The 17,025-nt window shown below is 43.7% G+C and overlaps 1 protein-coding gene across 5 annotated transcripts in view; it reads left to right on the forward strand.

Moving 5' to 3' along the window:
• Nucleotides 1–17,025, forward strand: part of ZFAND6 (zinc finger AN1-type containing 6) — a 1,173,263-nt gene that overhangs the window by 523,694 nt on the left and 632,544 nt on the right. For all 5 annotated transcript variants that reach the window (XM_044077967.1, XM_044077965.1, XM_044077969.1 and 2 more), the window contains exon 3: nucleotides 16,402–16,522. In XM_044077967.1, the coding sequence (XP_043933902.1) occupies nucleotides 16,402–16,522 (121 nt within the window). The remainder of the gene's footprint in view (nucleotides 1–16,401; nucleotides 16,523–17,025) is intronic.

Consider the following 17,025-nt stretch of genomic DNA (forward strand, 5'->3'; position numbering starts at 1 on the left):
CGTTTTCTTGCTCCTTACCGATGTCAGTAAAGGTTAATAATTACATTACTTGTGGAAAGCAAATACCTCATAAAGATTTTCATTCGTACTGTATTCCTTGCCTAGGCTCTGACCACGATGTACCTTGCTGCCGGTTTTGTGCTTTATTTAATTAGTGCACTATCCGTCGTCGGTATATTTTCGCCTCTAAATATTTCGGCTCTCAGTTTAATTATCCAGAAATGTCTTGGTTAGCCATCCGACTACCAGGATTGCGAAAAGACGCAAAGATAAAGATAGAGACAGGCCGCCGAGGTCCAAAACTGCCGACGACGCTTCTCCTAAGCCAATCGCCAGTTTGCTGGTACTCAGTGAGGTGCTTTCGCAGCCCCTGATACCCGCTACTTCTTATTCGCAGGCCTCTACTGAGACCCATTCAGAGACTGGTATGCCACAAGATGCTTCAACTATGGAACCCGCGGATGTCTCTACCTTGGATGGGTCCGGAGCCGCTGTGCAGGCGCCAGCTTCTGAGGGTGTATTCAGGCCTACAGACTTGCATATTAAATCGACGCCTCCTTCATTACTTAGGCATAAATCTCGATCCATGTCTAAAAAAACGACGCCCAGGCCACATGCTCAGGCCTCTATGCCTAAAAAACAAATGATAAGAATGGCTGAAGATCTAATAACTCTAATCAGGGGTAGCCAACCCCATCCCCCCTTCTAAGAGGCCTAGGACTGAAGTTGATTATGAATCATCTGATCAGGATTCTGTTTTTTCTGACTCTTCTGATGATCTGGATTTGCCCTTACCTACTTATGAAGATTCATATGCAGAGGACTCTATTCCCTCTGCTTCCTCTCCTTAGGATTTTTCTTTTGGGGGAACCTTACATACTCTAAGGGAGCATTTCCACTTGGAAAGCCAGGATTTTACTGATTCAAAAAAGAGGCTTGGGGATTTCCTTCTCCTACCTCAGCATAGGCCTTTAGTTATTCCTTCTGTACTAGACATTGTTGTTGATGCTTTCTCAGAATCTAGTTTGGCCCCTGATTCCCTGCCTGTCCTGCTCCCAGAAAACCTGACAGATACAGGGTCCCTGAGTCCAACAAGTTCCTTTTCAAAAATCCTATTGCAGATCCAGAGACTATTTCACAGGGGGGCCCAAGGGCATTAAGGATTCTACTGCTAAAAATCCTACCCCTTCTGATGGAGAATCCAGGGCGTTGGATAGATTGGGTAAGAAGGTTTACACTTCTGCAACCTTGGCCATTAGGGCTTTAAACTACCAGTTTCATATGTTAAAATATCAGCAACATGTTATTGGACTGTTTAAACAGAAAATGATGTTGATTCCTGACTGTGTGGAAAATAAAGAATTACAGGATTTAATGCATTTTGCCGAACAAGTTGGAAAACATACTTTGCAGTGTGGTTTTGATTCATTAGAGGCCTCATGCAGGGTTGCTTTTACTGGGTCTGTGCTTAGAAGGCGTGCTTGGCTTAAGGAGCAATCTTTCCCTGATCATGTTAAAGCTAAATTGTTGGATGCTCCTTTAAATCGGGACCGCCTGTTTGGCAACAAGGCTGAGGAAGTTCTTAAAAAGATGGAAGATAAAGCTAAATCTATGCAAACTGTTAAAGATTTTTTTTACAATTTCAGCCTCCTAGATTTAGTAGGCACTCTAAGAATTGGTCCTTTCCAGCCCCTTCCAGGTCTTCTCAAGCCAAACCCAGACACAGCAAAAAACCCTGGTTTCAGTCCCAGGGGATTCACAGAACTAAGCAATGGGGGGCCTCCACTTCCAAGTCTGGGAATAATAAGACTCCCCCCTATGGTAAACTGTCTCAATGACTTCCTTTTAAAATTTCCAAGCACTTATCAACTGACTGCCCCTTTGGGGGGAAAGATTGCTCTTCATGCAAAGAATTGGGAAAACTCTACCCAGGACAAATGGGTTTTAAATATAGTGTCCCAGGGATACAGATTTCACTTCCACACGTTACCAACACCAAGTGGGCGGCCGGACCTACCCCATATCAGTGGGCAGAGGCCCAAAAACAAGTACTTTCTCTCTTAAGCATGGGAGCTATTCATCTGGTACCAGAAGAGGAAAAGGGACTAGGTTTCTACTCGAGACTTTTCCTGGTACCCAAAAAGACAATTCAGGGCGTCCTGTCCTAGACCTGTCTACTCTAAACACCTTTTTGGAATTTCCAAAATTCAAGATGCTGACTCTTCACCAATTACTTCCTATGCTAGGCAAAGATGCCTGGTTGGCAACACTAGATTTAAAAGAAGCATACCTGCACATCTCAATCAGGGAATCTTGCAGAAGATACCTACACTTCAAAGCAGGCTACACGCACTATCAGTTCTCTGCACTGCCCTTTGGCTTATCTACTTCATCTGGGGTACACCATAAACGAAAAGAAATCACACCTGGTACCCTGTCAACAAATTATATTCCTGGGAGCAAGCTTGAATACAACTTCCCAGATGACTTACCTCACGCCAGAAAAGCAAATTCATTTGACAACCTACTTCAAACAAGTGGCCACAAAAACCCTGCTATCTGCAAGACAAATACTGCAAGCCTTGGGGTTCATGGCCTCCTGCATTCTTCTAATTCCATATGCAAGACTGCATATGAGGAAACTACAGTGGTATCTAAAAAGCCGATGGTGTCAACATTCTCAAGATCTAGAAACAATGATTCCTATCATACCTTGCCAACGCCTAGAGTTCCTTTGGTGGGCAGAGGCCTGCCACCAAAACAAGGGACTACCTTTCACCCCACCCCCTGCCACCCAAGCCCTATGGGGGGCTCACTTGGCAGGGAAGTGCATTCAGGGCAAATGGAACTCAAGTCAAATGCACCTGCATATCAATCAAAAATAAATGTTCACTGTACAGAATGCTCTGACAGCCTTCAAGGACCACATTCTTCCAGGTCAACTAATGGTAAAGACAGAAAACACCACTGTTATGTGGTACATAAGCAAGCGGGGTGGGGGGGGGTACACATTCTTACACCCTCTGCAGACTAGCCATGGCATTGTGGAACACAGCCTTGAGCTACCAAGTGCATCTACAAGCTCAGTTCCTGCCAGGAGAATTAAATACACTGGCAGACGGACTAAGCAGAAACCTCATGGAGCCACAAGAGTGGAAACTGGAACCAAGGATTTTCAACATGTTGACAAGCAAATGGGGGAGCCCGGATTTAGACCTGTTTTCCTCTCCCCAGAACTACCAATTGGACAAATTTTGCACAAGGACTCCCCACAAACAAGCCTGGAAAGGGGATGCTCTGTCCTTCAGCTGGATAAACCTATCAGTCTATGCATCCCCCCCCCTGCTTCTGCTCTCCAAAGTACTACTAAAAGTCAAACAGGACAAACCAAGGATGATTTTGATTGCTCCAGACTGGCCGCGCCAGCACTGGTACCCCCTCCTGCGCAGTGTGTCACAGTTATCTCCATGGCACCTGCCTCAGACTCCTCCTTTGCTGTCTCAGCAGGAGAACCAGATTCTGCACCCTCAGCTTTCAATGCTGAACCTTGCAGCCTGGCTAATTACTTAAATCTCTCCTTTACCATCCCTCAGCAAACCTGTGATGGATATAATTTTAGAGGCAAGGAGGCCTAGTACTAGAAAATCTTACGCTGAGAAATGGAAAAGATTCTGTGCCTGGAACCAGTCTCAAGGGATGAGCACAGCAGCACCCAATTGACCTCAGATTTTACAATACTTAACTGAGATGCTTCACAAGGGTCTGTCCTTTTCCTCCATTAAAATCCACGTCTCAGCCATTTCAGCTCATTATAACACAGAACCTCCCCTCTTCTCTCATCCACTGCTCAAGCAGTTCCTCAGAGGGGCCAAATATTTGAGACCACCCAGGAGAACTCCAACCCCAGCCTGAGACCTTAACTTTGTCTTGGAGAAACTCACTCTACCTCCTTTCGAGCCAGCTGCTACTGCAGACTTAAATTTTTTTTCTTGGAAAACAGCTTTCCTTTTAGCAATCACTTCAGCTAGAAGGGTATCTGAATTACAGGCTCTTATGGCAGTAGAGCCTTTCATCATCTTTCATGCGGACAGGGTGTCCCTCAGAACCAGTCCATCCTTCATGCCCAAGGCGGTGTCCAGTGTGGCTCTTAATCAGTCCATTAATTTGCCAACCTTCTTTCCCAATCCACAGAATAAAGGGGAATGGATACTGCATTCCTTAGATGTGCACAGACAACTTAGACTCTATTTGTACAGGACTAAACCTCAAAGGAATTCTGAACAACTGCTGGTGGCATTTGTTGCAGGGGCAGTGGGGGAAGACTATTTCAAAGCAAACCATTTCTAAATGGATAAGCCATTACATTCATTTCTGCTATAAGTATCATGGAAAACCTATCCCCCAGGGGATTAGACCTCACTCCACCAGGGCTGCATCTACCTCTACCTCTACAGCCTTTCTCAGAGGCATCCCTACCAGGGACATCCTAGAAGCTGCTACCTGGAGTTCTGTACATACTTTTACCAAGCATTATCATTTGCCAATTTTCTCTAAATCCAGAGCTGGCTTTGCCACTGCAGTCTTGCGGGGCCTTATAGCTGGCTGTAATGCTATCTAAATTCCTCCTCCCAACCATAGCTTTGGGAATCTACCCAAATGTAATGACTGCAACAGTGAAACACGAAGAACATAGTACAGTTTCATAACTGATAAATAAAGGCAATAGTATCAGATAATCATCTGGATAAGGTCACTTTAGAAACTGGAAGACCTTGTTTATTGAAAGCATAATAAAGAAATAACTGGTCTTACTTTCTTAGTTCCTTAGTTCTATGGAAGTAAAAACGCATTGTCTGTGTACATCCAATTGGTGGAGTTTGTATTCTGCCTTGTTGCTGTGATTAGGAAAGAAAACTGGGAGATCTATGGCTTGATTTAAATTGTTCTCTGAGCAGACTTTAGGAATAAAGGATGGATTGGTCCTCAGAGAAACTCTGTCCTTGTGAAACACCAGGTAAGGAGGACAAACACATAGTGCTTGAAGTTCTGAGACACATCTAGCTGAAGTGATAGCAACCAGGAAAAAGTGTCTTCCAAGAAAGAGCATGATGCTGCAGGTGCAAAGGGAGGCAAAATTACGGAGGCTAAAACTAAATTGAGATCCCAAGGAGGGGGAGGATCTCTAACTGGGAGTCTAAGAAGAGATGTTCCTTTCATAAAGGCTTTGCAGAGCTTATGAGACATTATGCTAGAATTAAACATACTGAAATGAAAATTAGAAATGGCAGCTAGTTGTACTCTAATGGTAGCGGACGCCGCACCAGACTGAAAAAGCTGTGTTAGAAAGTCAAGAATTTCATGGATTGGGGCTGAGAAAGGATCCACATTTCTAGATTCTGCCAGTAAGAAAACCGTTTACTAGCATACGTTTTCCTAGTAGTAGACTTATGTGAGGAAACAATAATATCAAGGACTGCTGGGGAGATATTGGAAAGCCTGGCTAAGGTTGGAAGTGGAGTAACCAAGCTGGGAGCTGGAGAGTTTGAAGGGAATGGTGCAACCCGCCTGATTGGTGAATCAGAAGATCTGGAACCGGGTCCAGAATCCACGGTTGATCCAGAAGGTGGAGGTGTAGGAATGGGAAAGTACAGTTGTGTACACTTACCATAAATGTAGATGTTCGAGTGTATTCACTGTTGCAGTCCTGGTTACCCTCCCTTCCGCCCCCTAACTTCTTTTGGCTATACCTCTACTTTCCATTACTATGCTTAAAAGCCTTTTTGGTGTATTTGCTTTTTTGTTGGAGGTATATCTTTGTTCTTTTATGTGAGAAATGGAAAAGATTCTGTGCCTGGAACCAGTCTCAAGGGATGAGCACCGCAGCACCCAATTGACCTCAGATTTTACAATACTTAACTGAGATGCTTCACAAGGGTCTGTCCTTTTCCTCCATTAAAATCCACGTCTCAGCCATTTCAGCTCATTATAACACAGAACCTCCCCTCTTCTCTCATCCACTGCTCAAGCAGTTCCTCAGAGGGGCCAAAAATTTGAGACCACCCAGGAGAACTCCAACCCCAGCCTGAGACCTTAACTTTGTCTTGGAGAAACTCACTCTACCTCCTTTCGAGCCAGCTGCTACTGCAGACTTAAATTTTTTTTCTTGGAAAACAGCTTTCCTTTTAGCAATCACTTCAGCTAGAAGGGTATCTGAATTACAGGCTCTTATGGCAGTAGAGCCTTTCATCATCTTTCATGCGGACAGGGTGTCCCTCAGAACCAGTCCATCCTTCATGCCCAAGGCGGTGTCCAGTGTGGCTCTTAATCAGTCCATTAATTTGCCAACCTTCTTTCCCAATCCACAGAATAAAGGGGAATGGATACTGCATTCCTTAGATGTGCACAGACAACTTAGACTCTATTTGTACAGGACTAAACCTCAAAGGAATTCTGAACAACTGCTGGTGGCATTTGTTGCAAGGGGCAGTGGGGGAAGACTATTTCAAAGCAAACCATTTCTAAATGGATAAGCCATTACATTCATTTCTGCTATAAGTATCATGGAAAACCTATCCCCCAGGGGATTAGACCTCACTCCACCAGGGCTGCATCTACCTCTACCTCTACAGCCTTTCTCAGAGGCATCCCTACCAGGGACATCCTAGAAGCTGCTACCTGGAGTTCTGTACATACTTTTACCAAGCATTATCATTTGCCAATTTTCTCTAAATCCAGAGCTGGCTTTGCCACTGCAGTCTTGCGGGGCCTTATAGCTGGCTGTAATGCTATCTAAATTCCTCCTCCCAACCATAGCTTTGGGAATCTACCCAAATGTAATGACTGCAACAGTGAAACACGAAGAACATAGTACAGTTTCATAACTGATAAATAAAGGCAATAGTATCAGATAATCATCTGGATAAGGTCACTTTAGAAACTGGAAGACCTTGTTTATTGAAAGCATAATAAAGAAATAACTGGTCTTACTTTCTTAGTTCCTTAGTTCTATGGAAGTAAAAACGCAATTGTCTGTGTACATCCAATTGGTGGAGTTTGTATTCTGCCTTGTTGCTGTGATTAGGAAAGAAAACTGGGAGATCTATGGCTTGATTTAAATTGTTCTCTGAGCAGACTTTAGGAATAAAGGATGGATTGGTCCTCAGAGAAACTCTGTCCTTGTGAAACACCAGGTAAGGAGGACAAACACATAGTGCTTGAAGTTCTGAGACACATCTAGCTGAAGTGATAGCAACCAGGAAAAAGTGTCTTCCAAGAAAGAGCATGATGCTGCCGGTTCAAAGGGAGGCAAAATTACGGAGGCTAAAACTAAATTGAGATCCCAAGGAGGGGGAGGATCTCTAACTGGGAGTCTAAGAAGAGATGTTCCTTTCATAAAGGCTTTGCATAGCTTATGAGACATTATGCTAGAATTAAACATACTGAAATGAAAATTAGAAATGGCAGCTAGTTGTACTCTAATGGTAGCGGACGCCGCACCAGACTGAAAAAGCTGTGTTAGAAAGTCAAGAATTTCATGGATTGGGGCTGAGAAAGGATCCACATTTCTAGATTCTGCCAGTAAGAAAACCGTTTACTAGCATACGTTTTCCTAGTAGTAGACTTATGTGAGGAAACAATAATATCAAGGACTGCTGGGGAGATATTGGAAAGCCTGGCTAAGGTTGGAAGTGGAGTAACCAAGCTGGGAGCTGGAGAGTTTGAAGGGATTGGTGCAACCCGCCTGATTGGTGAATCAGAAGATCTGGAACCGGGTCCAGAATCCACGGTTGATCCAGAAGGTGGAGGTGTAGGAATGGGAAAGTACAGTTGTGTACACTTACCATAAATGTAGATGTTCGAGTGTATTCACTGTTGCAGTCCTGGTTACCCTCCCTTCCGCCCCCTAACTTCTTTTGGCTATACCTCTACTTTCCATTACTATGCTTAAAAGCCTTTTTGGTGTATTTGCTTTTTTGTTGGAGGTATATCTTTGTTCTTTTATGTTTAATTGCTTCCCATTAGGGGGGCACCTGACATCTGGGGCAAGAAAAACTGATGTAATGGCGTCGGCTGCTTGTTTTATACCCCTGACGACCTGATGTCATGCAAGAAGGGACAGCAACCGATGCAGGACTCAAGACTTTGTTAATCAGGCCGACTGAGGGCCACCTGCAAGCAGATAACCCAAATGTAATGACTGCAACAGTGAATACACTCGAACATCTACATTTATGGTAAGTATACATAACTGTACTTTCTGGTCCCAGTCCCAGACCTTCTGACTCATACGTCCGGAACACATCACCCCTCCCTCCAAACCCTCAAATTGACAGCGTGACTGCTTCAGTTCCAAGTTTACTCAGGCTTCATAATTTCACACCGGCAGTGAAAGACATCTTAGTATCTTCACATAAGGCTTCAACCAGGAATTTATAGTCCAGTAAATGGAAGAGGTTCTCATACTGGGCCGCATCAAGAGACATTATCCCTTCTCTGCCTCTATCAGCTCTATTCTTGAATTCCTGGCACAGCTGTTTCATCAAGGTTCCGCTGCAGCTGCTATTAAAGTCCAATTAGCTGCAATTTCTAGTTTTCATATGGGTGACCGGACTCCTAACTTGATGTCCCACATATTGTGCAAAGCTTTCTTAAAAGGTTCTTGCTTATTAAGACCTCCCATTAAAGAGCCCCTATCACCATGGGATTTGAATTTTGTCATCATATCTAACTTTACCTCCATTTGAGCCCTCATCAACATGTGATCTCAAATTTCTGTCGTGGAAAACAATTTTATTAGTGGCCATTACTTCTGCAAGGAGAGTCTCAGAACTGCAAGCCCTATCAACCAAAACTGCCTTACTTGGTCTTCCATAAGGTAGAGTATCTCTTCGAACTAACCCATGCTTTTTACCTAAAGTGTGTTCTCAGACTAATCTAAACCAAACTATTGAGCTGGCAGTGGTTTTCCCCAGTCATGGCAACAAGGCAGAATACAAGCTACACCAATTAGATGTGCACAGACAACTCCGCTTCTATTTACACAGAACCAAGGTTTTTAGGAAATCTGACCAGTTGTTTATTTCCTTTTCAGAAGCAAAAAAAGGTATGCCTGTTTCTAAGGTCACAGACTCAAACTGGCTTTCAAGTTGAATCACCTTTATCTACAGTACTAATAACAGAGAGCTACCTGTGAAGTTCAAGGGACATTCTAGAAGAGCCATAGCAACATCATCTGCCTATCTAACTAGACTGTCAATGGACAGTATTTGTGCAGCTGCCACATGGGCTAGGCCCCAAACTTTTATTGCTCATTACAAAGTGGATTTGGCTTCCAGGGACAGGGCCTTCTTTGGTTCCACTGTACTGTAAAGTGTACCCCCCATGAGCCACCAAGGAAATGTGGTGCTAGGGACATCGTCCCAACCAGTAAGAATGAAGACGAAATAGGACAACATAACATAAAGAAGTTATGTACTCACCATAATGTTCCATGTTTGTTGTCCATCTTGCCTTCATTCTTATGACCCCTCCCGCCTTCCTCCAGCCCAAGGCTTCTGGAGGACTACGTTTTGTTTTCCTTGGGCAAGGAAATTCTCTGACTTTCTTTGTTATATCTGTATTCTACACTATGATACATGTAAACACATTACTATGGTTAACAGCAAACAAGATCTGGGGGATTACACCACTGCATGATGAGATAGGTGTTCAGCTACGACCAAGTGAAAGACTTCGAGCTTTAGTATTTGGCCGCGTCAGAGCCGAGGATCGGCTCCGAACCCAACCAGTAAGAATGAAGGTGAGATGGACAACAAACATGGAACGGTATCATGAGTACATAACTTCTTTTTTTAGTGGCCATTTCTTCTGCTAGAAGTGTGTCAGAACTACCAGCCCTCATGGCCTGCCCTCCTTACACCATCTTCCATAATGACAGAGTTACCCTTTGCACAAATCCTTCCTTTATGCCCAAAGTAGTAAATGAACTATCTCGAAACCAGTCCATCCACTTACCCACCTTCTTCCCAACTCCAACCAACAATGCAGAGAGAATCTTTCATTCCCTGGATGTATATAGACAGTTGAGATACTACTTAGACAAGACTAAGTCCTTTAGGAGGTCTGACAAACTCTTTATCTCCTTTCACCCCAGGGCTCTGGGGAAGGCAGTCTCCAAACATACAATTTCCTGTTGGATTAGGAAATCTATTCTTTTTTATTATTCACACCATGGCAAAGTCTTACCTCATGGTGTAAGAGCTCACTCCACCAGGGCCATCACTACCTCCAAGGCCTTTCTCAAAGGCCTGGACACACCTTCCATCCTGGAAGCAGCTACTGGTTTACAGTTCACACCTTCCCTAAACACTGCAAACTAGACCAAGTCTCCAGGGCAGGCTTTGCTAGAGCAGTCCTGCAAGGATTCCTGGAATCCTCTACCTGTTCCTCCTCCCATTTCTCCCCCTAAGCTGTGGTACTCTCCCACACCAAATGGATACTGCAACATTGGAATAGAAGGACATAGATTAGCTGTGTAAAATCTCAACTTGACCATAGATGTCCTCGTCTTACATGTTGCAGTATTCCTACCCACCCTCCATACCCCCTATTTTTCTCTTACTACAGGGTCTGGCCTCTGGCCACTGCTTCCACCCCCTAAGGCTCATCTGTCCAGCCTTACAGTGGCATTTGCTACTTTTGTTAGCATCTTGTTCTCTTGACAGGCCACTCCTCTGGGCTCCAAGTTCTGAGGTCTGTGCGTGCCGACGTCATATTTATGGTCCCTGGTTTATGGCCCTGTGTGTGAAGTCCCATGCAACCTACCGCAGCCAGGCAAAAGCTTTTGTATAGGAGCCGACGTCAGATCGCCTGAGGCAGAAAGTCCCACACCAAATGAATACTGCAACATGGAAGAGAAGGACTTCTATGGTTATGGTAAGGTTTTACTGTTTCCTAATACTGTTGCAGTAGCCATCCCATTCATCCAGCTCCCCTCCTTCTTTTACATTTTTTTTTTGTGTGAGGATAATGGTGTATGTGTCTTTGTGTATATAGTTACACCTATGCTGCTTTTCCTAGCATTTTTCCTTTCATGGTTTTTCCCTACCTTCTTGGGACAAGAAAGCTCTGGAGATGTTGGCACTTTGTCAGTTATATGGAGCTCTTCTTGGGCTCCTGTCAGTTGAAACATGTTAAAGGTGCCCTTTAGCTTTGAAAAGTTGTCTGACAGGGGGTAGGACCCAAATAGTTTAGGACAGTACTACAACACTGATTTACTATTTATTACTGTTATCAGACATGAGCTCACCAGTGGGAGTGGGGAGCCTTGAGCAGCCTATCTGTCCCTGAAGGAGTGATCTCAGCACAAGAGCTTGTAGTAATTGGTTGTTTTGGACCATTTCTAGCTCTTTTGAAGTTCCCTGTTTAAAATCCGCGTTTGCACGGCTTTCCGCGGTTGTGAGCATAGCACAGTGCCGGTTAAACAAGGTTAAACTTTTTCTGGCTCCGCCAAGTCTGCTGTTCAAATTTTCCCTTAAGAAAGCTCTACTCTTATAGTAATCTAGTCTAATCGCTTTATTATAAGCCTAGCACTTGTTCTCAAAGCCTCTCTTCTAAGTAAGCACTCGCTAACTAAAGTAAGCACTACATCCACCTACCTTCCCTGTGAGTACCCACTTCCCTTAAAGGCACAGCACTCCCTTATAATATTCTAGCATGTCGAGTGGTAGATTGCTGGCATCCTCTCCGGTTCAGCTGGTTAATCTGGGAATCTTGAGACAATGCTACAATTGTCTACACAGACAACCCTCTCCTCCTCCCAACAAACACAAATACATGTGAGAGATGCAACTATGTAGCCAAACTGGAGGCTGAACTCTCTCAACTCAGGACTGGCAAGACCAGACAGGAGGAGAAGGTAACCACACACACACAAAAACCCAATCCCACATAGACCTACCACAACTGCAAACCAAACACATAAAAACACAAAGACATACTCGGAGGCTCTAACAAAAAACTTACCAAAACAGAGGCTCCCAAAGCAGACACCCAAAAATCCACCACCTCAAAACATAACACATGCATCACATACTTCAATAAATCAGTGTGTCAAACAATCGCAGCTCTTAAGGCCAAACACCATGCCTGATACACTAGTAATAGGTGACTCTATAGTCAGACACACTGACGTTCCGCTTACCAGGCTGAACAAGGAGAGGGTAACAGTGAGCTTCTTATCGGGAGCTAGGATCCGCCGCATAACACACGCACTCAGGTCACTCCAAAGCAAGTACAAATATGACTCCGTCATTGTCCATGCCGGCGTGAATGACCTGAGACGTATCTCCCTGGACTACATGAAAAGAGACATAGAGGAGCTCTCTGATTATGTAGCCCAGGCTGGTATGACCCTGAAACTGAGCAGCATCTTGCCCTCACCAAACATTATGCCACAATACAAAGACAAGATGACCAGCTTTAATAATTGGCTCAAATACTGGTGTCATTCTAGGGGGATCCAATGTCTGCTTGGTATGACATGCTGGACAAGCCACGCTGCTTCGCAAGGGACAGCTTGCATCTGTCACCACTGGGCTTCCGGATATTGGCTAAGGCTCTTGCCTCCCCCATAGTGCCTTTTTTAGGCAAGGCTCAAAAGACAAACCCACCTCCTTAGAAAACAAAAATGGAAAAAAATTAAGGGTAATGCTGCTCAACGCCAGAAGTCTAAATCTCAAGATGCAGGCTCTCGAAGCACTCCTCAGTATGGAGGATATCGATGTCTGAGCAGTAACTGAAACCTGGTTCAAGGCTCCTGAGAGCACCCCAGCGCTACCAGGCTATACCTCGTATCATGCTTTTCGGCCCCAAAACCCGGGCCAAACCAAAAAGGGAGGGGGAGTGTCCATATTCATCAAGGACACCCACACCTCCAGGTTAGTGGCAACACATGAAGCATCAGAGACCATCCAGGTGCAACTAACTGTAGGCAAAACTGCTATACAACTGGTAGCATGTTACAGACCACCCTCCCAATCTCAGGAAACCCACTCAGCCTTCCTGAAGACATTGGAGGATATGAATGTCTCACCAAACACCATCATAATGGGAGACTTCAGCTACCCTAACATAGACTGGGTGCATTATTCTAGCCCAAACACCCTAGCCCAAAGGTTCCTGGAATTCATAAATTCAAATGCAATGGAACAGCTAGTCACCTCTCTCACAAGGGGAGATTATATAATAGACCTGATCATCACAAACATGGGGACAAAGTGCTCCACACCGGAAGTATACCCTTCACTAGTGAGATCTGACCACAAACTAATCACCCTGGATATACATATCCCACCCCTCCACCCCCAACACAAAAACTTCTCAAAAGCCGTCTTTACACTTCTTAAAACTGAGATGGTATCCTTTAAGCCCACTGGGACAGTGGAAACTACATCCCACAATGCAGAATCCTTCACAAATGCTTTCTACGGACATCTCCAAGAATGCATGGATCATGCAATCCCAAATAAAACCAAGATCCTCTCCACCAAGGGCAGGCGTCCTGTCTGGTGGACCCCAGCCATAAACAAATTGTATAACAAAAGAAGGAAGCTACTGCACGACAGAGCAAAATCCCATAAAGAGAAGGCATCTCTGATCAGCACTAGTAGAAAGCTACGTTCTCTCATAAAAACATCCAAGGCCAACTTTGAGAGAAAAATCACTATGGACACTAAAGATAACCTTAAGGCCTTCAGCTATGTTAGAAACCTGGGCGGAAACCCTCAGATATGTTCAGAGTTAGTTCACAATGACAAAAAATACACTGAACCCACAGATATTGCCAACATTCTGGCAGACAGGTTCAGTGCAAATTTCTCCCCTCCCTCACCCCCAAAAGAAGAAATACTTATCCCAGCTGAATGTAACCTCCCTGTCATCTCAGATGTCCAGGTGAGAACCGCCCTCAGGAAAGCTAAAAACACAGCATCAATGGGACCTGACAGTATCCCGGGTTGCCTGCTACGTGAACTCCAAGAGGAGCTAAACCCGCACATAAAAATGCTATTTAACCTTAGCCTTACTACAGGATATGTACCTGAAAACTGGCGTACAGCAACAGTAGTCCCACTCCACAAAGGAGGCACCTCTACTGACCCTGGTAACTACCGCCCCATAAGCTTAACCAGCCTGGTCTGCAAAGCTATGGAAAGAATCATTGTGGAACTAATAAACAGAGACATTGGGGACTTACAGACACTTGATCCCACCCAGTTCGGCTTTGTAAAAGGCAGATCCTGCCTTTTAAACCTGGTTGACTTTTACGAAACAGTCACTAGAACCATTGACGAGGGCAAAGCAGTCCATACAGCCTACCTGGACTTGGCTAAAGCTTTCGACACAATCCCCCACTCTGGCATCATAGACAAGCTCAACAGCTTAAATGTAAATCCATATGTCACAAGATGGGTGGCAAACTGGCTAAAGGATAGAACCCATAAAGTCAAAATCGCTGGAGCCATGTCAGACTCAAAGCCAGTGACAAGTGGTGTCCCACAGGGCTCTGTCCTGGGACCCCTCTTGTTCGGCATTTATTTCTCAGATGTGAAAGCAAACATGAGAGGGTTGTGGCTGACAAAGTTCGCAGATGACTGCAAACTAGGCGCCATAGTCGATACACCAGCTGACACATACATCTTACAAAAAGGCCTCACTGAAATGGACAACTGGTGCCGGAGTCATGGCCTTAAACTAAATGCCAAAAAATGTATAGTCATCCCCTTTGGGAAAAACAAAGTGCCCACAAATTATCACATAGGCGGTAACCCACTGAGTACAGAAAAAGTAATCAGAGACCTGGGGACCCAAGTCGATAGTGACCTCTCATTTGACACCCACGTTGCCAAAGTGGTTAGAAAGACTTTCTACCTTGCCCACCTTATCATGAAGGGATTCACATCCAGATCAAAGGAGGTCATTGTGCCCCTGTACTCCTCCCTTATCAGGCCCATGATTGAGTACAATGCCCCATTTGGTATGTACCTCACCCGGCACTTGCAACAGCTAGAGAGACCCCAAAAGTACCTCACCAAGAGGATCAAGGGTCTCCAACATATGTCATATGCTGCCAGACTAAAGAAACTCCAACTCTATTCAGTAGCATACCGCCTACTCAGAGGTGATCTGTGCATGACGTACAAGGCCATGTCCAATCAGGAATTGATGGACATGCTCCACCTCAAAAAATCCAAATCCATCAGAACCACGAGAGCTAAAGATTTGAACCTCAGCACAAATATGAATAGGACATGCTGGAGGGACAGATTCATAACTCAGAGGCTTCCCATACTCTGGAACAGAATCCCAGTTCATGTTAGGCAGAGCCCCTCACTGACTCTCTTCAAGAGAAATCTTGACGAGTGGATGGGAGATCGTAGGTTTACCCCAGGGGTCATCTCTGTGTCACTACTAGACAGAGGCACAGTAAACTAATTCTATTATGTAAGGGAGTCTTCACTGTGTCACTACTAGACAGAGGCACAGTATTCTAAATCTGTTCTGTACACTTTTGTGCCATTACATGGGGTGGCGAAAGCCACATTGCTATGGCTAGGCTTATAAATGCCCCAAGGCAGATAGCCTAGTACCAAACTATGAAACTAGAATATCTACTGTTATGGAAAGTTTACCTACACAACTGTACTGTCTTTTCTGCAAAAGTTTGTTGTAAAATTGTTTTCTATAATGACATTGTGATATTTATGTGGCATCTCAAACTGATTGTCCTTGAAGGAATACTGATTCTGGCATTTCTTCATTTCTTTACTTTTTCAGAAGTAGGTTTTAAACCCTACAACCTAGCATGTTTTAGTCTGAAGTCTATACAGTATCACAACTGTTGTATCTCAATGCTGTGCATACAAGACGCATCTAAAATAATGCTTCAGATGTATGCAGTACTAGAGGTAATGTCTTGGTCAGTCCCAGTAAATAAACTGATATTGCACTGACAAATATTCCTTTCAAGAAAAATACTGTTATCAGACATGAGCTTGTGAACTTTGAATCATAGTTTCGGAAGCAGAATGTGAAAGTTGATTTGTGTGGAAAATAGTGGTTTATAAAATGTAATCCACTTTTCTGTTAATGTTTTGTTTAATATTTCATTATAAAACTATAGAAGGTCACACACAGAATGAACTCCAACACAAAAAGTGTGGTATGTAGCATAAAACTTGTATTGTAAACTAAAAGTAATATAAAACTGAACAACTCTAAAAGGAATGTTCTTTTCAGAAACAGAACCCAGTCATTAAAAAGCTAATATTTTGAAATGCACATTTTTCCCCTAGAAAAGTGGATTAGTAGTTTCAGTTTATTTCTGTGTTTCCCAACTGACAGCATCAGCTCTAAGTAGTGTAGGAGAATCTTTACCCGTTCAGTGTACAGAGGACAGCACCCCAGAAGTGCAGTCGTCAACATCAACACTAGTCCCCACATCAAGTTCATCTACAGAGTCCAGGTATGTCATTTTTTTAAACAGATGGTTTCTATGGATTCCACCAGATCTTGTCTATGATTTCAGTTTAAAAAAGTTACTGCATCGGTTTTCTAGCATTTTTACAGTTTTTAATTTTCCCCTTAATTTATTTAAAAAAAAAAAAAAAAAAAAAAAAAAAGAGTAAATTGATACTTAACACGTTTACTGTAGCACTTTAAATACATTCGTTCTAAACATTTTTGTGCATTCTTATAGTGGTTTTCATGTTGTGTAGCTTATATACCATGAGCACAAAGTACCTACAAGTGGACATTCATGTTACTTTTCTGTGGGAGTTTAATTTTTTAGATGTTTTATAAATTCAGAAGTGGGGTACAGTTTACCCTCTACTAGGAGTAGTCTTTGAATGCTTTGAAATTTCCTGATGGATTCAGTTTTGATGTTCCCTAGATGGCTGGTCTTGTCTAATTACAGTCTCTGAGCAGACTATGAATTTTGCCCTTTAGCTAGAAAACTACACCTGC

This window comes from Protopterus annectens, chromosome 7.part0, assembly GCF_019279795.1.
Source record: "Protopterus annectens isolate FY-2018-M chromosome 7.part0, PAN1.0, whole genome shotgun sequence".
NCBI lineage: Eukaryota > Metazoa > Chordata > Ceratodontiformes > Protopteridae > Protopterus > Protopterus annectens.